This window comes from Mobula hypostoma, chromosome 20, assembly GCF_963921235.1.
Source record: "Mobula hypostoma chromosome 20, sMobHyp1.1, whole genome shotgun sequence".
NCBI classification, from domain to species: Eukaryota; Metazoa; Chordata; class Chondrichthyes; order Myliobatiformes; family Myliobatidae; genus Mobula; species Mobula hypostoma.
The window spans coordinates 50,061,521-50,083,690 of NC_086116.1; the positions used below are offsets into that span (position 1 = coordinate 50,061,521).

A 22,170-nucleotide genomic window follows, 5' to 3' on the forward strand; every position below is an offset into this window, starting at 1 on the left:
AACTAAAATAACAGTAACTTATAGTAAAAGCAGGAATGATATGATAAATACACAGCCTGTATAAAGTAGAAATACTTTTCCACAATCATTACTGAACTGTTCTCCGTAGCGAAAATCTCACGCAAGTGCCATCGGCAAAAAATCTCACGCAAGCGCCGTTGGCAAGAACACTCTCCCCAGTAACCTTTAAGCTATGAAGCTGCCAAATCATACCAAATAACATGTAAAAATACACAGCCTATATAAAGCAGAAATAATGTATGTACAGTGTAGTATCAGTTACAGGAATCGGGAAGACAGCTAGCACACTGATGATGGTGTGTTAGACTGAGTCGTCACAGGCTGGGTGGTGCAGTGGCCCCCATCCTCCAGGCCGCTGAGCAATACATTGCCACGAAGAACGCAGGGGTCTAGTGGTAGCCGGGAGGTACACAGCACATCTTTAAGAAAAAAGCCAAAACAAACATGCTAATTAATTAGGTGCCGCCCGTAATTGTCGGCCCAGATCAGTGCCGATTTCCGATTGCGTCATATCTGATCTGGGCCAACAATTACGTGTCGGCGGCACCTAATTAGTTAGCATATTTATTTCGGCTTTTTTCTTAAAGATGTGCTGTGTGCCTTCCGGCTACCTTTGCATTCTCCACGAATCGGTATCTGCCCGTGGCCTAGGGGTTGGGGTGGTGGGATACTGGGGTGTCATCTCGTCGCCTATTTCCATTAGAGCAGGCAGCTCATCTTCTTCTATCTCTGCCCGCCTCGATGTCGAAGGTCGAGGTTCGTCGTCTGCTGTGGCTGATGTGGAAGGCTTGCTTGACTGCTGAGCCTCGCGTATTTTTCTATCACACAGTTCTTTAATAAGGACTCAAACCATCCTGCAAATATCCCCTAAACCGACGTACCCTTTCAAAATTAAAGTCATACTTTATCATTACTCATTCGGTTTCCATTGTTATCCATTTTTCTTCCAATTGCATCAGTTCTTCATCTGTCAGTTCTTGGTGATGGGATGCCAAAACCTCTTCAACATCATGTTCGTCAGCTTCCACAAGCCAAACTCACGTTGTCCTTACTTCGTTCACCACGATCAAACACTTAATTATGTCTAGTTTTACCGTAAGTGTAACACCCTTACGAGCTCTTTCAGGCTTTTCCGATACCATAGAACTCATCTTGCAAACGGCTGCTCACAGGCATGTGTTAAAGCAAAGCAGTTCCGAATCCGGGGGACAGCGGATGCTCGGAGCGCGCTGCCTTTTATCGCGCACTGATTTTTTATCACGCGTTGAATTTTTTTCCGTAACAGTGAAAACACTTTCTGAAAGTGAAAACAGGGTACTAATGTAGGTCTTTCGTAACAGTGAGGTTTCGTAAGGCGAACGTTCGAAAAGCGGGGGAAACCTATAGTAGAAGAACTTTGGACCTGAGGACACAATCTCAAAATAGAAATGGAGAGGAGCAGGAATTTCTTTAACCAGAGGGTGGTGAGCATGTGAAATTCATTGCCACAGCTAGCTGTAGTCATTCCGTACTTACCCAACTCATTGGATATATTTAAAGCACGGGTTGATAGGTATCTTAATTAGTAAGGGTGTCAAAGATCATGGGGAAAAGGCTGGCAAATGGGGTTGAGAGGGAAAATAAATCAGCCATGAATGAATGGTGGAGCAGACTCAAATGGGCCGAATGGTCTAATTCTACTCTGCTCCTACGTCTTTTTTTATTTTAGCAATACAGCGTGGGGTAGGCCCATCCAGCTCTTCACGCCTCACCATCCCAGGAACTTCCAACAACCCCAGTTTAACCCTAACCTACTCACTGGACAATATACAATGACCAATTAACCTACGGTAAGTCTTTGGAGTGTGGGAAAAAATTAGAGCCTCTGAGGAGAAGAGGGGGACATAAAGATGATGTCAGCATTGCACTCCAATGCCCTATAAACTAAGTGTTGCACTAACCACTACGCTACCATTGTGTATGATCTATAGTCTTAACAATCAAGATAGCATCCTCAAATATGAGGAAGATGCACTTTTAGTAAGTTGAGATCTTGAAATTAAACCAATTTTACTTGAAGACAGGTCTTCCTTAAAAGAAATATCTCATCTGTTTTGGCATTGCAATATATGATTTCTTGTTGCTTTTTTTATTATTACTATTTTAATGGATTAATGTAGCCGATAAATTGGTACACAGCAAATAAAATGAATGATGCTAAAAGACTCTCTCTTGGTAAAATGAATCATTTGAAAATTTCGAAGCTACTTAGCAAGTTTCTGTGTAAATTTTGTCCCTCGAGCCTTTGCTATTTTGCACTTTGTAAATTAGACTCATAATCACCAGAGCACCAAGATTAGATTCATATCTAGCTTTTTGTTCCCCCTCCCCGAGAAGATTAGTGAGGCACAATCAATTCACTATTTGTTTTCCAAAAAAAAATTAATGTCTCATTACTGCCCTGTCCTCTAACGCTGCAAATGACCTCTGAAACTAGAAATTCATTAATACTGCTGCCAAGTAACATCTGAACCAGGTTACACTGTTAAAATGGTTAATTCAATGTCAAATTATTTCACAAAAATGAGAAAAATAGAATTGAGAGGTATAATATTTTTTAAACAAAGTCTGTTTGGTATTTTTGAATTGAAAATCTAAAGAGCAATGGCGGAGGGGTTAAGAGTGTTGTAATAGGCTCTCAAACATTTTGGCTCAGGCTATATACTATTGTGTATTTGTAACCTTCTGTAGTACTTAAATAGATAGTACGTATATCATGATTTGACACTTCAAGCTCTGAATGTGTCTTTATTTCTCATTCTCACTTCCATGCTCCCTCACATCATGTGTTGCTCTGTCCCAGACTGATGACATTATCACCATACTTAACAAGTGTCAAACGACATTAACGGACCTTACCATTTCAATACACGGCATATACCATTTTACTACTTAGGCACAGACTAAGATAATTGAGAAAGTACTCAACAAGAGGATAGGGAACAAAATTAAGCAGCTTCTTGGAAACTGCATCAAAGGGCCTACTTCAGCTAAAAGTTTGTGATCATTTTGTCATATAAATTCTGTTTAAGGTTTTAGAAGACAGAAGATTTTAATCTCTAGAAGTGAACTTTGTATGCTAGGCTCACTTCATTAAGAATACAGCAAATTGTAAACCTCCAGATGAAATCTAATTCTGGCATAAAATTTATTTCGAACTTTTGAGAGTTGATTTGGGCTGCAGCCAGTGAAATGCAGAATAGAACTTTTAGAAATGTATGGTTATTTCTTTCAGAAAGAAATATTTTAACCAAGTAGCTTAAGTCACTAACTACAAAGGATAAACAAAGAGATAAAATGGGTCCAATTTCCTGCTAAGATTACATCCACACATATATGCTGGTAGAAAAGCCTATTATCAACTACAGGAAGTTTGGGCCGATACTAAGTCTCAAGGGTTGTAACATGCCTCATCAGAAGGTAATGTGTCTTTCCTTAAGCTCTAAGTTGGAGCAATATAGGAGACCACAGATAAAAGTCAAAGATGCTGGGAAGAAACATCATAATCCAAGAGAAGGCAACTGGTAATTCCAGAGAAATAAGAGGTCTGCCCACTTTGGCTTCAATACTTCTTCACAGGGAAAAAACAAAAAGGACCTAGGGTTTTCTATAACGTTTATGGGGACACTGTACATGGTAGAATTTACTTTTTCAATAAAAGCAAGTGTTACTGATAATGGACATTGTGTATAATCATGTATCTTTTGGGTTCTCTGGTCAATTATAAAAACAGCTAAAATACAAAATTAGAAAATGAATTAGTTCTTAAGCTTGTGAGTCCTACTTTTTAGTTTTTGCTTAGTTTGGCAAATATTGCTGGGTAATAGTAATTATTTTGTATGCATAGGGTGAATAACTATTTTAATACTTAAAACAAAAAAAAGGAAACAGTTGACCTGCTATGCTATCCGCTTGCAGGCGCTGTAAATGATAGAATTAACTAGGTAACTGTAAGGAAACAGATGGAAATTAGAGCACAGGTAGATACAGAGAGATGAAGCAACCATAATGAGGGTATACAATGAGCAATGCAAGTTTCAGATACTTGAGCATTTCCTTCCCTGACAACCAGCAAGATTAGACACAAGTAAAAGGGAGATTTCATCAAGGCCTTCTGATGATAACACATCCAACAAGAAGCTTCCCTATTGAGTCTCGGGTTTGAAGAGGAAAAATTCCTCATTAATGACATGCTGGAAGAATCCCTCTTGTAATTCTGGTGGTCTCTTTGACCCTGTCATCCATATTATGCTGTTGTCAAGATCAGCATGTACCAGTTTTGAGCAAGATTGAATTAAACTATCATTCAGTTGATATGAAAGATGCTACAGCATTACACACCATGCATTATGAACTTGTATACCACAGGATGGTCAACTCTTTGTCAAATTTCAGACTCTCATACATAACTACACTGGAGGGTTTTGACATCGCCATTACTATCAGTAATAAATTACTAAACGAGAATCAATCTCTCCCATGAAGTTCACAGAGGAGGAGAGATGCAGGTGAAAATTCTACCAACTTTAACATAGTTAATATAAAATTAATATAAGCAAACACAAGGAAATCGGCAAATGCTGGAACTTCAAGCAACACACATAAAAATTGCTGGTGAACGCAGCATCTATAGGAAGAGGTACAGTTGACGTTTCGGGCCGAGATCCTTCGTCAGGGCTAACTGAAAGGAGAGATAGTAAGAGATTTGGAAGTGGGAGGGGGAGGGAGAGATGCAAAATGATAGAAGAAGACAAGAGGGGGAAGGATGGAACTAAGAGCTGGAAAGTTGATTGGCAAAAGGGATATCAACTTTCCAGTTCTTAGCTCCATCCCTCCCCCTCCTGTCTTCTCCTATCATTGCGGAAGTCCCCCTCCCCCTTTCAAATCTCTTACTATCTCTTCTTTCAGTTAGTCCTCACGAAGGGTCTTGGCCCAAAACGTCGACTGTACCTCTTCCTTTCGATGCTGCCTGGCCTGCTGCATTCACCAGCAATTTTTATGTAAAATTGATATATGCATTTTTCAAATGTAATTTTTTAATATTTTAGACAATGATATGAATCATACAAGTAAAGATCATATGAACCAACTTGTACCATTTGCCAATCTTCAAGATGGTTTAATATATGTCAGCTTATCGGCTCCTCTGCCTTGAACTAATTCCCACGCATCCCTTAATATTAAGGAAAACCCAAAAGTCTGAACTAAGCATTGTGCTTTAAAGTTAATATTGGCCGGGGGATGGGAACTGGAGTGATGGGCCAGAGGATGCAGCAGTTGGTATACAAGTAGATGGCAGTGTATAGTGAGACTGTGAGGAAGGACAGGCAGATGATAGGGCAAAACCACTGACAGTGGAATGAGTTGAAGTGTAACATGGGGGAAAAATTGAAAAGAGAGGTGAATACAGGACTGAAGGTGTTATATTTGAATGCACACAGTATATTGAACAAGGTAGATGATCTTACAGAGCAGTTCAAGATTGACAGGTATGACATTGTGGGCATCACTGCATTATAGCTGAAAGAAGATCAAAGTTCAAAGCAAATTTTATTATCAAAGATTACCATAGATAACCCTGAGATTCATTTTCTTGTTAGCACATTCAGCAAATGTATAGAATAGTAATGATAACAGGATCAATGAAAGATCAATCAAGTGCAGAAGACAACAAACTATGCAAATAGAAATAGAAATAAATAGCAATAAATAATGACATGAGATACTGTAATGATGTAACACCCTGGGAAAGGTTTCACTGCTCATGTCATGGTCTTTCTGAAGCAGTGTTTGGGTTATGCTTAGTAATAACGGGTACTTTGGTATGTGAGCCATCTAATGAAGGGAGTGTGTTTTCGTGCTGTATGCCTGACATCAAGGTGATCTGGGTCTTTTGTTTGGCAGGAGATGGAGAAGATGAGCTTGCCTGTCTGAGTGGTGCGAAATAGTTCAGTGTGCTGGACTTGAGGAATGCTTATTACCAGATCCCCATGAGTGATGCTGACAAAGAATAGACGGCATTTATATGTTCACTGTGATTCTTCCAGTTCGAAAGGATGCCCCAGGGTATATTGGGAACCCCTGCAACCTTCCAGCGTGTCATGGAGAAAATGGTGGGGATATGAAATTGCTTGAGGTGTTGGTTTATCTGGATGACCTCAGTGTTTGACTCCACCTTGGAGTGGTGGAGAATGGTTCACAAAGCAGAGTGCTGGACGAGATCCACTGGAAAGAGATAGACGTGGTCCTCAGGAGATTCCTTCAGAGTAAGCCAGAAGGATGTGCCCTGCCTCTGAACGTTCCCTCTGAAAATTGGAATCAAAGGGAAATGTTTGAGCTGGACCCTTGATGTAAAGCCAGAGCTGAAAATAGCAGGCACAGACTTTGTTTTAGTTCAGACTAGCGCTGACGTAACAGCAGTGGGACTGCCTGGTACTACTGGGGCCCCAGAAGAGAAGAGGCCACGGACTATCTCTACTTTCCAGGAAATGGGGGACAAAGAAATAGTGGATGAACTGAATAAGTATTTTGCATCAGTCTTCACTGTGGAGGAAACAAGCAGAGTGCCAGAAATTTAAGAGTGTCAGAGGACTGAAATGAGCATTGCTGCAATAACTAAGGAGAAGGTGCTTGGGAAGCTGAAAGGTAGATAAAGGTAGACATGAAGGTAGATAAAGTCACCTGGACCAGCTGAACTACACCAAGGTTCTGAAAGAGATAGCTGAAGAGTTGGGGTGACAAAAGGTGGGAATAAAGGGGGCCTTTTCTGTTTGGCTGCCAGTGACGAGTGGTGCTCTGCCGAGTTCGGCTTAGGACCACTTCTTCTCATGTTATGTCCTTGTGCAGGATTTCCTAAAGGTTAACTTGCAGGTTGAGCTAGTGGTAAGGAAAGCAAATACAATGTAAGCATTCACTTTAAAAGGACTAGCATATAAAAGCAAGGATATAAAGCTGAGGAGTGTTTGATGGTTCTGGGCCCTTACTTGCTGGAGTTTAGATGAATGGGGGGAGGGGGGATCTCATTGAAACCTGTTGAATATTGAAAGGCCTAGACAGAATGTGTGTGCAAAGAATGTTTCCCATAGTGGGTGACTGCACAATTTGAGAACAGAGGGACATCCATTTAGAACAGAGATCAGAAGGCATTTCTTCAACCTGAGGGCAGTGAATCTGGGGAATTCATTGCCACGGATGGCTGTGGAGGCCAAGTCATTGAGTATAATTAAAGCAGAGGTTGATAGGCCAGGGCATCAAAGGTTATGGGGAGAAGGCAGGAGAATGAGATTGAAAAGGATCATAAATCAACCATCATGGAATGGCACAGCAGACTCAAAGGGCTGAGTGGCCTAATTCTGCTTCTATGTCTTGTGGTAATCTTATGATATGTCAATGGTAATCATTTAAGTGATGGAATTAATGGCTTTGTGGTCTTGTTTGCGGACAATATGAAGATAGGAGGAGGGGCAGGTAGTGTTGAGGAAGCAGGGAATCTACAGGCGGACTTATTCAGATTGGGAGAATCAATGAAGAAGTGGCAGATGAAATATAGTGCAGGGAAGTGTACGGTCATGCACTGGTAGAAGGAATAAAGGCATAGAGTATTTTCTAAATGGGGAGAGAATTTCTGAAATCAGAAGAGGAAAGGGATTTGGGAGTCCTCTTGCAGGTTTCTCAAAAGGTTAACTTGCATATTGAGATGCTGGTAAAGAAGGCAAATGCAATATTAGCGTTCATTTCGAGACGACTAGGATATAAAAGCAAGGATATAATGCTGAGGCTTTATGAGGCATTGGTCAAACTGCACTTAAGAGTCTTGCAAGCAGTTTTGGGACCTTTGTCTAAAAGATGTACTGACATTGGAGAAGGTCCAGAGGAGATTCACGAGGATGATTATGGGGAATGAAAGGGTTAGCATAAGGGGAGTGTTTGATGGTCTGGATCCTTTTTTGCTGAAGTTTAGAAGAATTGGGGGGGGGGATCTCATTGAAGCCCATTAAATATTGAAAGGTCTAGATGGAGTGGATATGAAGAGGAGTTTTCCTGTACTAGGGGGCACAGAGGGCACAGTTTCAAAATACTGGGACGTCTATTTAGAACAGAGGTGAGGAGGAATTTTTTTTTAAGCCAGAAGTTAGTGAATTTGTGGAATTCATTGCCACAGATGGCTGTAGAGGACAAGGCAATGTGCATATTTAAAGTTGAGGTTGATAGGTTCTTGATTAATAAGGTATCAAAGGTTAAAGGTAGGAGGCAGGAGAATGGAGTTGAGCGGGATAATAAATCAGCCAAGATGGAACGACGGAGTAGACTCAATGGACCAAATGGTCCAATTCTGCTCTTATGTCTTGTGGTCTAATATCCTAATTCTAACCTGCATGAATCACAGGGAGAAAGTAATAAAGCTACATCATTGGCCTACAGCAGGGGTTCCCAACCATTTTTATGCCATGGACCAATACCATTAAGCAAGGGGTCTGTTGACCTGAGGTTGGGAGCCCCTTGTCTATAGCAGGGGTCCCCAACCTTTTTCACACTGCGGACCAGCCGACCCGGGGGGGGGGGTAGGGTTGCCAACGGACAAGAGTAGCAGTCAAATAAGTTGTGTTTATCCTGAGAAAGACTACAATGACCATGAAGCCTTGTGCGGGCACCAGTGCGCATGCGTGTATCTACCAATTTTTTTTTCTGCAAATTGTTTTGGCGATTCTGTTCGGGGGGGGGGGGTGTTAATCACGACCGGAATATAGGTGATAAGTGGCTAATACACTCAATTTCATTTCTAAAAGGGTCTATCGAACGAATTTAATACTAAACACACAGCGCATATTTTCCTCGCATGAATATACTGACAAGTCAATTATCAGGGGAGGACAGGGGAGCTTGAATTAAGTGTTGAATAAACTTCCAATAGAAGTGGTAGAGGCAGGTTCGATATTATCATTTAAAGAAAAATTGGATAGGTATATGGACAGGAAAGGAATAGAGGGTTATGGGCTGAGTGCAGGTCGGTGGGACGAGATGAGAGTAGCGTTCGGCACGGACTAGAAGGGCAGAGATGGCCTGTTTCCGTGCTGTAAATGTTATATGGTTATATAAGTCACTTATAAGTCAATAGCATCATAACATTTTAAGTAACGTTTGGATATTAAACACACAGCACATATTTTCCCCCATATGAACATATAAAATCATTGCAACACACCAATATTGCTGAATCAGTGGGAGTCCTGGGCTTGTTTCCCTGCAACAACATGGTCCTATCGAGGGGTGACGGGAGACAGTGATACTCGAAGGGGGTTCCTTGTGTCCAGTCTATTCCGCAATTTAGTTTTCGTTGCATTCTTTGCAGAGATATGTTGGAAATGGAAGCAACATTTTCAGTGCTTTCGTGGCTACCTCAGGATATTTAGCCTTGACTTTGATCCAGAATGCCGGCAGAGATGTTATGTCAAACATACTTTTCAGCCTGCCGTCATTTGCAAGCTCGAGGAGTTGATCTCCTTCCCATGCCGACATGGATGACGCGCGGGTAATGACCTCGCGTGCGTTCAAGCTCAACAGTGGGCGTGACAGGGAATGAGGAAAGGTGCAGCTGACTGATATCGCCAAATCATATCGTTTCCTTGCGGCCCGGTAGCGCATGCTTTGCGGCCCGGTGGTTGGGGACCGCTGGTCTATAGTGATGGCAGTTGATATTGATGAGAAATTGAATTTATATGAGATTTAAACCAAAGTCCTAACACCGTACGTGTACTAAAAAAAAAAGGGTTCTCTCAATATCCAGGGGAACTTCCCTCCCTCATACGTCAACATTAAATACTATCAATCTAGAAAACTTATGATTGGTTAATTAGCTTAAACCAATTACCAATTCAGTTAACACACTTGCTAAATGCTTAAAAATTTAAAATCTATCATTGCAAGATCCTTAAAGACATGCAGACATATTAATCTTGATTTCAGCATATAAAAGAAAACTTCTTTAAATGTGAAACCTTAAAATGCCAAAAAAGCATTCCATTGACCAATTGATGAAACCCTTGACATTTGAAATAAGATTTGTAACATATTTTTCCTCAAATACTTACTTTTCTTAGATAAAAATGTGAAACAAAATAGCTAATTTTGATTGTTTTATTCCTTCCTCTCTTGAATACTATCATGAAATCTTAGCAGCATTTCAATTATATTATTCACTATTATTCTAAATTTATAGCCAAACTATATATTTTTGTACACATTACCCAAAGTAGCCATATAAGATGAAACACAGATATTAAACAATCGAAAAAAAGAGCTTCTACCTGCACTAATGAAATTGTATTATCATAGATGTAGTAGATTTAGTACCTTTACAATAATCGGCAGGGTCTTCCTGTTCTTCATCATCAGATCCCAGGATTTCCTCGTCTTGCTCAGGAGGACACGGCTCAGGTAAAGGTGGCGGTGGAGGAGGAGCAGCTGCCGCAGCTTTGTGATAAGCCTCTGGCCTTAAAAGGGAAGGAAATAATCAAGGATTGAACTTCATGAAACCTTACAATCCTTCCACCATTCATTTAAAATTGGTAACTCTAAAATCTTTTTCAATGACTTGGCATATAAAATTAAGTTTGATACAGTTCATTATTTTGTTTTTTGAAACATACAAAGCAGGGCAGTCACATATACAGACAATGGTCCATATTTTTAGCTAATTGAAAACAGACGTAATAGCTTGATAGAAAAACAGATATTTAGCAATCCCAAACTTGCTCCTTTCACCTGATTCAGTAAACCACATCTGGAAGTCTACCAAGCTGCTTATATTAAAAAAACAATAATAAGGTCTGTTTACAATGGCTTTTTGCTTGAATACTTTGGTGATAGGAAGCTTCAAGAGGAGCCACATTGTTGCTCGAATCTGCACTGCAAACTTAATAAAATCTAATTAAATAAATTACTCAAATCTCAAAAGGTGAATTCTTAAAAAAAACTTATGGAGCGAAGCAGAGTTGCTGTTTCTAATCTCTAGTGGCAATGGTTTATCCTGCACATTCTCCCAGTGACCATATGGGTTTCCTCTTTGTTTGCCTTTCCTATTATAATCCCAAAGACATTCAGGTTGGTAGATTACTTGGCCACAGTAAACTATGTGTTTTGCGCAAATGTGTGACAAAGTCTTTGGGATGAAGGAATGAGAATGTTTGGAGAATAAAAATTGGATTAATGTAAGAACAGTGCTGAAAGGTCATCAGCTCTTTGGTGAGCTGAAAGACCTTTTTCTGTGCTATACGTTTCTACGAATGATGGCAGCAGAAGATGGCTACAGGATTTGAATCAATCCAGTATGTCAATTGGTAATATACAAAGTGGAATACAATGTTATTCCTGAGATTTCAATAATGTATAATGATTGACTTTGCATAAATTTTTTGGCATTTTTCACCATCCCATAAAAAAGAGGAAATAAAAAAAGTAATAGGAGATTACTGAATACAACAAACAGGACACAGATTTGAATAAAGATAGCTTTCTTATAAAATTTAGTAAGTACTGCTTGCTAAATTTTCAACCCACCTCTATCTTATATACTCATGCTTTGGTTTTAAGACAATCTAAGCAACCTCACCACAGAAGATCTATGGGAAAGACTACATCTCATTAGCCACATGGAATGTGAGAACACTTGCCCGAGCAGGGATACTGCAGGAGCTCACATATGAGCTAGTGAGATAAATCTGGCACATCGTGGGATTCTGTAAGGTCAGGTGGAAAAACCTCAGTGAACATCTCACTGAGGAAGGCCATATACTACACTACAGCAGAGAATATGACAAAACATGCCAATGGTGTAGGACTTCTTGTCAATAAGAGCATCAAGAACTCAGTACACACGTGCTGCCCAGTATCCAGCAGATATTTCCATCCGCCTTAAAGCAGCACCTTTCGGCATCACAATAATACAGGACTCTGCACCAACAACTATGAAGATGACCAACTGGAGGAATTCTACACCCAACTCCAGGGCATCATTGACAAGGTGGACAAAAAAGACATTCTAATCATCCCAGGGGACTGGAATGCCAAGGTGGGTGTAGACGCACTGAAAGACTAAAAGGAATTCTGCGGCCCCTCCTGTAATGCTGTAATCAACAAGTGAGGATTATGCTTACTTGAGTTCTCCGGCTACCACATGGTGCTTGTGAACACTCTTGGAGAATACAAGGCATCACAGCGCTGAACCTGGCATGCACCCAATAGCCAGATACATCATAGCCAGATCGATTACATACTGGTGCAGAACCGATTTCGGTCTGGGATCAAGACAGCCACAGCAAGGACATTCCCAGGTGCTGATATTGTAAGTGACCACGACCTGGTGATAGTGAACTTTAGAATCAGGCTGAAGAAAGTCAAGAAGCCCAAGGTCATCAGAATGAAATTCAACTTTGACAGACTGAAGGACTCCTCCATTGCAGAATCCTTCAGGTGGCAGAACATTTGCACCACTTCTGACACTTGACAAAGATGCTGAAACGTTGACAGCTACGTTCAATGAAGTAATGACAGAAACAGCCAATGAGATACTTGGAAAACACAGTTGGAAAACCAGACCCTGGGTAACAGAGGAGATCCTAGAAATGTGTGACACCAGAAGAGACCTGAAAAAAAAAACTAAGAACACAATACCAGGAGCTGTAGTGTACAGACATATCAACAAGGTCAGGAGAAACATCAAGGCCAAGGAAGAATGGATTAAGAGACAGTGTACAGAGATAGATGATAGATGACAGCCTGAACAAGAACAACAGCAGGTGAGCATTTCAAATTGTGAAGTACCTCACTAAACAGAGACTGTCACAATTCAGTATCATTCAAGACAAAGAAGAAAACTGTCTCACAGAAGATGACAACATTCTCAACAGACTAAGTATTATTCAGACCTTTACAACCATCAGATCCAAGGGGACCCTAGCATACTCACAAGCCAGGACTCGTCAAACGACAATGACTTTCCAAATTCTGTGGGAAGTACAAGCAGCCATAAGATCATTGAAAAATGGGAAAGCTGGGGAAATAGACAACATCCAGCTGAGCTGATAAAACATGGAGGAGAGACAGTGATATACATCTTCAGCAATATTTGCAACAAAATCTGGCAGACTGGGGAATGGCCAACACCCTGGACAAAATCACTCATCATCGATCTCCTCAAGAAAGGCAAACTACAAAAAGTGATATTAAAAGCTATCTTGAAGATAACAGCAGAAGAAATAATCACCGAAGAGCAGGCTAGATTCAGAAGTGGAAGTAGTACAAAAGAACAGATGCTCAACCTCCATGTACTGTGTGAGCTATACAACCAACATCAACAGGACATTTTCTATGCACTCATAGACTTCAAGAAGGCATTGAATAGGATGTGGCATGATGTACTCTGGGCCACAATGAAGAGATACAACACGGCCCAGAAGCTGATCCAACCCATCAAGCAGCTCTACACCAAAGGTAGCAGCAGTGTGGTACTTGTTCAAGGCACATTTGGAGAGTGGCTCCACACATCAGTTGAAGTCCAGCAAGTCTGCTTCCTTTCACCCACATTGTTCAACGTTTTCCGGCAGCAAATAATGACAGATACCCTGGAAGACCATATCGGCACAGTCAACATCAGAAGGCAGATCATAACCAACCTCATGATCACCAGTGACATTGACGGGCTGGCAGGAAGCGAGGATGAAATCAGCGCAGAGAAAATCAAGCTGATGAGAAACAGTGAGGAGCAAATCACTTCAAAAAATCACAGTCAATGGACGAGAACTAGAGACTGTCAAATGGTTCAAGTATCTTGGCGCCTTCATCAACCAAGGATCAAAGCCTGAAGTCATTGCAAGGACAGCCCTAACAATGGCAATGCTAGCTAAACTCCAAACCAGTCTGGAGAAACAATAATATCACTTTCAGATCCAAATTGAATCTCCTGCATGCATTAGTGCTTTCCATCTTCCTGTATGCATGCAAATCATAGACTTTGACAGCAGAACTGCAGAAGATGATCCAGGCAATTGAAATGAGATGCTTCAGAAAGCTTCTAGGCATCTCCTACACAAACCATGTCTCAAACAATGAATACGAAGAACCATCACCCTGCACATGAGATACTACAAACAGCTACTGTCCACAGTAAAGAAGAGAAAACTGAGATGGTATGGCCACATAACAAGATGAAGAGGACTCTCAAAGAGCTTTTTTCAGGGAACGGTACAGGGGAAAAGAAAAAACAGGCACACAGAGGAAGAAATGGATAGACAACGTTACAGAGTGGACCGGAGAGAGCTTTGCCGCAGCCCAGGCACTTGCCTGGAACCGTGAGAGATGGAGGCAACTAGTGCAGCACTCATCTGTACAGTGCCTCTATGACCCAAGCAGGCTGCGGGATCCGTAACCATAACCGTAAGCACATTCCTGAGTAACTTGAAATGTTAACTCCATTTCTGTCTGCAGATATTGTCTGTTGTCTTAAGTATGGCCAGAACTTTTTGTTTTATTCCAAAGAATGAATTGACTAATGGGTTTCAAAACAAAATGATGCTAGTGATCATAGAAGCAGATTCTCATATACTGTATTAAATCTGTTATAATATACAATGGAAAAAATACTTCAAACAGATACATTTCAAAGCTAATTCCCGAGGAATTATACTACATACCAGTGTACTAGATGGATACTGCATCAGAGTACCCATGTCAAAATTATTTTCATAAATGGGTTAAAAAAAATCACAAAAATGACAATGCTTCTATTATTAACATACTATAATGCTATTTGGAGATGCTTTAACATCTGTAATACTGAAAACATCAACACATTATGCTTCAATAGCATAGAGAATAATTTCTCAGCTCAAATTTAAGTGAATTAAAGTAATAATCCAGCAGATTCACCTGAGTTTAATTGCTGTCTACAAGTTATTTAAATCAGTACAAGAGAGTTTTATATGTTAGGTTTGTCAGCTCTTTAATTCCATAATTTGTAAACTATTGTTGAACACAACATATTTGATGTAGATAAAACACACAAAATGCTGAAGGAACTCAGCAGGCCAGGCAGCATCTATGGAAAAAAAGTACAGTTGAAGTTTCAGGTCTGAAATGTCGATTGTACTTTTTTCCGTAGATGCTGTCTGGCCTGCTGAGTTCCTCCAGCATTTTGTGTGCATAGCTTGGATTTCCAGCACCTGCAAATTTTCCTCTTGTTTGTGATATATGATGCAGAGTTGACTTCTTGAGCTCTTATGAAAGTATGCAGACAATAAATGAATATGCTTGCAATTAAAATATCAGCCTTCTTAAAAACATTGTACCATGCATCAGTGTGCTTTGGGATCAAAGTACACTATGTAGAACATGAAAGAGATGAAAGTTTGTACACTAATAAAAATAAAAGAGAAAATGAACTGATTTTCTTCCCATATACGAAGCCTGTCCTGATGAGCACTTTCAGCAAGTTCTATTTATATTTTAGGTAAATACACATCTTGAGTACCATTCAACATTTTAACATTGCATGAATAAGAACATCAAATTGTTTCCATAGAAACAGATTTTGCATTTATCAATAGGGCACAGGGAATGATCGTTAGTAAAATCACTGCCAACAGCGCAGCAGTAAAAATAATAAATATTGCAAAGCAATCAATTACTGTACACGATACAGGCTACAAAGTGCATTTTAAGTTTGTTTTTTTTATAAAGTCAAATACAATTTATTATATCCTATATATTTCCACTTTGGTGGAATTCCAATAATAAATGCACATTTCACTACAGCATCCAAAATCACTTTTTTTTTGGAGCCATTTTGAATGACAAGCAAATCACCATTGTCCGTCAATATCTACATTCAAAATTACAAAAGTGCTATGCAATTTAAAGTGATTTGAAAATACACCTTTGTTACTCCTTTGTTTTCTATCAGTCAAAAGAACAGTGAAATATGGTGGATTTCAGTTAAATGGGAGACATGAAGACCAGCACATTTTCCCCCAATTAAGCAGCTGCCTCAACTAGCCGAGGTTTCATGGAAATAGTTAAAAGCTATTTTAAAAAAAAGACAAACTACTGTTTAACTGAGTAACAATTTATGTATTTAAATGAAATACAGCATATTAGAACACTACAAATACCTTTACAGTACTACGGTTCCTCAGTTATCGGCAGAGAAATTCATCTGCCATGTTTTGATTGACTGAAAATGAACAAAATCAGCGCCAACACCAAAGTCAGTGCAGATAATGGACTGATTTACTCCATTACATCCTCTAAATCTTCATTTTCATTTTAACATTCAAGATGTTCGTCAATACCTTCAAATTCTTCATAGTTTCTAACGTAGTGGAATAGTTTCATTTTCTCTCTCAGCCATTTCCAGCATCTCTAAACCTAAATGCTTGAAGCAGCGGTGAGCAAAACAGTTCCGAAGTATCTTACTGCTTATTTCTTTCCAACTATCAGTGACAAAAATCACTACTTTTAGAACACAATCACACACAACTGAGCTATTTAAAAATTGATCACTCCAAGCACAGCAGTGTCTAACGGCCACACAAGTGCATGCGACTGACACTAGTTAGAAACTGCTAGGCAACAGTCTCCTGCCCCAATTAAGAGGCATAGTGTCCCAAATAAATTAAGGGAATCCCCGCTATTTTCTTGATTTAGTTTTTTAAGAGTTGTCCAAAATAAGCAGCTGCTCCAATTAACCGGAATCCACTGTATACACTGCTTGCATTTTAGTAATTATTTCCAAGTTTCAAAGTGCTTTTCATAAAATTGTATTGAACATTCAGTTCATCAATTTTTCTGCACAAAAATGTAAGCATACATTGCTGTCTTGGCTCCTTAACAAATACAATTCTCAAGCCACATAACAAACTGTTTAGAGAAAGACATGTAGCTACAATATATTGAGAGAGAACCACAACTAATGCCACTGCAAACAGACAGGCTAAATTGTATAGTCAGTCCTAACTACCTGAGTTTGTAGCTGATTTATGGAAAGAAAAGACTGTACTTCCCTCATTCAGTTTGATCAACATTCTTGTGTTCCATTAAAATGCCCAGCACAGTGACAGGCCACATGCACTACAAAGAAAAGGGAAACATATCAAGTTCTAACTATAAAGTTGTTGAATAAACTGTCTTCAAGGCCACACCTCTTTCCTTAGCCAGCTGAAAGTCAATTAGCCTAGCTGAATGTTTCTCTGATCTGGAAACATCTAAAGAATACCACAATTTTTTCTTAAATCACCAAAAGTCTTGAAATATTAATTAGAAAATTTAAATAAGCTCAAGAATTAACACTTAAAAACATGAATTCTCAGTCACACCGTATAAGCTACTTTACCAGCTAACTGGTGGGAACTGCTATAATTTCGCATTCCATTCTGTGGATACCATAGCACTAATGTCAGCTTTGTAGAGGGAGCTACAAAAGTATCAAACTTGCAAAATAAAGTATCAGCAGTTCACTGTAAAATCTAACCCATTGCTTTGTATCTGATCATGAAAAACAAAGATTTTCACAGGTAATATTGCACATAGGCTTTACAATTCTCACAATAGAAAATATTAATACATTTCCCATGAAGAGCTTGAATTTTGTGTATTTAATATTTCAGTAATATTTGAGTAATATTGTAAATATATTGTTTAAGTATTCTTGTTTAAGTAATTCACTGATACCTATTGTACATGCCATTTATTACAAATTACTATAAATTGCACATTTAGATGGAGACATAACGTAAAGATTTTTACTCCTCATGTATATGGATGTAAGCAATAAAGTCAATTCAATTCAGTTGTGGATTACAGGTAAAAATATTTGAATTGCATATGTCATGATGCTACCAAATAATACATGCACCTCACGAAATGAAAACATGAAGTTAGACTTGCATTCCCAGCTCTCTTGTTTTTCTTCCAATTAGTTTTTTTTTTGGAGTTACAAAACATAACAGTGAGGAGGTTTTAAACAAACCCAAGACAGCTATCTACCTGTTGAAATACAGCAAGACAATAGAGTTAAAACAAAAGTGCAGCAAGGAACAGTTGAGTAAACAAAAAGCGCAGCACATGCATCGGCAATCGAGCTTTTTAAAAAATAAAGGCAGAAAACAGGTTCATAAACAGTGAGTACCAAGTGATAATAATCATAAAAAAGCAGAAATGGCTGGCGACATCCGAAAGATTGACGTATTGAAGGTATTTTCAAGAAAATGGAACAGCCAATGAGAAACAAGTATCAATTTTGCTCAGTGCATTGGATTTAAAGGCATACAGTTTGCTTCGAAATGTAACTGCTCCAACCAAATCAGTGAGCTTTGCTGATAATGGCAAAGTAATTCAGGAACCTTTAGAACAAAAACCATTATTGATTGCAAAATGCTTTTTGAGTTTCATAAGCACAATCAAAAGGGAGTCCATTTCAGTGTACAGGGGCTAAATTAAAGAGACTGTCCGAGCATTGACAGTTCAGTAACGGCTTAATGATGTACTGAGAGATCGTTTAGTTTGTGGAATCTTACAAGAAAGTATTCAAAATCGGCTTCTAACTGATGCACAACTTACATTTAAAAGAGCAGTTGAAATCGCTGTATCGAAGGAACTAGTAGACATAGACACAATTAAGTTGCAGTCAGGAATGAAAGTGAGCATGAACAAAATTGGAACACCTAAGTAGAAACCAACCTGGCTGAACAAATTTTGCTACCATTGTTGCAGGGGCTCACATACACAAGATTAATGCAGATTTAAAGGTGAAACGTGCAAAATATGGAACAAAGTCGGACAGACAAAAATAAATGGACTGCACAAGGAAGAGAAAAAGATAAAAAGTCAAGTTACAGTTTCAAAAAGAGCACTAATCTACATACTGCCAATGAAAAATCTGATGAGAGTGGCACAAGTCTGAGTAGCCTTGAGATTTACAGTGTGAAAACTAATAACCAACAGATAATACGGCTTACACCAAAAGTGAATAGCAAATTACTTAAAATGTAATTGGACACTGGCTTGGCTATTTCAGTTATTCCACAAGATGAATTTGAATGCCATTTCAAAGATATTAAACTGAAGCGCCTGCAGATATCCAACTAAGAATTTACGCTGGAGAAAAGATAACTCCTGTGGGAATGACATTCATAAAAGTGAAATACAGCAACCCACATTGGGCTTGCATATAATTTCAACAGGGCAGCTAGCATTACGGGTATGAGTGGCTGAAACAAGTACAACTTGGAGATCCATCTACAATTTGCATACCACATCTCCTGTAATAGAGCCAACCAAAGCAAATTAAGATACTAGATGATCCCACAACTGTCTCCTTGCTTTAACTATCGGCAACAGGTTTTGGTGCCAACCTCTGTCTCTCGTTGGAAAGCATATTGGACCAAGGAAGGACTGTGCTGCTCAGAGAAAGTGTGAAAGTGACAAAAGCACTGGTCCGACTACAACAGTTTCTTCTGCGGGCAATATTTCTGAGAAAACCTCTAGGCAGCTACTTGCGAAGTGTGACCTGATTTTAAGCTGGAAGGGAATTCAAGGAGCTTCAGGAAAGTTGCAAACATTCATCTTCTGTCAGTATAAAGTACCAGAATTAAGAATTAATTATCCAGCATTAAGGTTACTGCATGAACTTCAAGCGGGAGACAAAAAGCTGCTTGTACAAGTAGATGCAAAGACCAAAGCCAGCTGGATGAATGAAAGGCCAAAAAGGAGTCAATGGAGATACAAAACCAGAGGATTCATCAGATAATGTTTTGGATGAGGAAACTAAGAGAGATCAGATCGTAAAGTGAGCAACAGAAGGATTAATGACAGAATACTCCAGTGAATTAAATGCACCTTCCCAACATCAAGATGCACATCTTAAAAAGAAAAAAGATGAGAAAAAGAAAGACAATTTGCAAATAAAAGGAGAGAAAGAATATGAGTGAAAAAGAGAAAGGTGTGAAAGAGAGGAAATGTGAGAGAGAGAAAAAAAGCCACAGACAGAAGCAAGGATCGAAGTAGATCCAGAGAGAAAAGCTGAGAAAAGGAGAAGAGAGGTGTCCAGAGCTATCAGAACCATTTTCTACAGACTCAACTACAGAGTCAACTCCTACAACCACCATGGAGGAGGCTCCAAAACACAGAAACATGAAAAACCTACAGCATAATACAGGTCCTTTAGCCAACAATGCTGTGCCGAACAAGTACTTACTTTAGAAATTACCTAAGGTTACCCAGGAGTCTCTTAAAAGACCCTATCGTATCCACCTCCACCACTGTTGCCGGCAGCCCATTCCACGAACTCACCACTCTCTGCATAAAAACTTACCCCTGGCATCTCCTCTGTACCTACTTCCAAGCACCTTAAAACTGTGCCCTCTTGTGTTAACTATTTTAGCTCTGGGGGAAAAAAGTCTCTGACTATCCACACGATCAATGCCTCTCATCACCTTATACACCTGAGATTGTTTCACAGCCACTAGTCTCACCTGCCAAGCAGAGTGATCCCCCTCGTTAGGAAAGATGTTATCCCACAAGAGTAAGAGAGTCTCCACAGCAATTAAACCTTTAGAGCTGAATGGGACAATTTAAAATTTACAATGTGATTATCTATATATAGTAGTTGTATTATATAGTATATATTCTCTATTGAGTTGGAGTTTACAACTAAGCAGGGAGGAGTGTTGCGCATTTAATTTCAGTAATATTGTAAATATACTGTTGGATTAAGCATTCTTGTTCATTTAAATAATTCATTACAGGTTATATGTAAAACTACATGAATTGCATACATCATGACGCAACCACATGATCTGTGCATGCCTCGCTTAAAGTAAAACCTGCAGTTAAGACTTGTATCAGCTAGAATAAACTCTTATCTCAGGAAGCACCTGGACCCAATGCAATGTGCCTATCACCACAATAGGTCTGTGGCAGACGCAATCTCATTGGCTCTCCATGCAGCCTTGGATCACCTGGATAATACAAATACCTATATCAGAAAATTGTTTATTGACTACAACTTGGTGTTTAACACCATCATTCCTACAGTTCTGATCAAAAAGCTCCAGAACCTTGACCTCTATACCTTCCTCACCAACTGAGTCCTCGACTTCTTAACCAGAAGACCACAATCTGTGCGGATCAGAAATAACATCTCCACCTCACTACCAGTCAACACTGGCAATCCTCAAGGATGTGTGCTTAGTCCACTGCTCTACTCTCTCTACACCCATGACTGTGTGCCTAGGCACAGCTCAAATGCCATCTATAAATTTGCTGATGTTACAACCATTGTTGGTAGAATCTCAGATAGTGATGAGAGGGCATACAGGAGTGAGATATACCAGCTAGTTAAATGCAGACATCCCACCTCTCCTGGAAGTTCTGGGAGTCTCCCACATATTAATAGTGGCTCCCTGATGCCCGCAAATTATATGCAATATCACGGAAATCAATTTTTTTTGACAGCGAGCGCAAGAGCGAGAGCGAAAAAGCAAGAGAGAGAGAGAGAGCGAGAGCGAGAGAGAGAGAGAGAGAGAGCGAGAGAGAGAACGAACACCATGGCAGAGTGTTCCAAAAAAAGAAAATATAAAACGTATGTCACCCCAGACTACCCTAAAGTGTACCCCTGCCTAATAGGGGTCAAAATAATGACTGTGTTGCTCGCTGCGCTGTTTGCAACAGCGACTTTTCTATTGCCCATGGTGGGTTAAGACTGTAAAAGACATGTTGAGGTGAGTTTAACAGGTGTCATTCGTTCATTAGCATAGCTAATGTTATTTAAACTAGCTGGCTAGCTGTTAAGGAGCTACTCTATTGCAGACATCCCACCTCTCCCAGAAGTTCCAGGAGTCTCCCGCAAATTGATGGTGCTACCTCCCTGAAATGAGTTTTTGCAGGGTGGAATGTCTGTGAATGAAACAGCCTTATACTCAGCCTCAGTAAGACTATAGCACTGATTGTGGACTTTAGAAAGGGCAAGATGAGGGAACATACATCAGTCTTCATGGAGGGATCAGAAGTGGAAAGAATGAGCAATTTCAAGTTCCTGGGTGTCAATATTTCTGAGGAACT

The 22,170-nt window shown here is 39.6% G+C and overlaps 1 protein-coding gene across 12 annotated transcripts in view; it reads right to left on the minus strand.

The window, feature by feature from the left end:
* The window catches only part of LOC134359513 (SRSF protein kinase 2-like), a 230,446-nt gene that overhangs the window by 110,015 nt on the left and 98,261 nt on the right, over positions 1-22,170 (minus strand). For all 12 annotated transcript variants that reach the window (XM_063072869.1, XM_063072866.1, XM_063072867.1 and 9 more), the window contains one exon: positions 10,411-10,550. In XM_063072869.1, the coding sequence (XP_062928939.1) occupies positions 10,411-10,550 (140 nt within the window). The remainder of the gene's footprint in view (positions 1-10,410; positions 10,551-22,170) is intronic.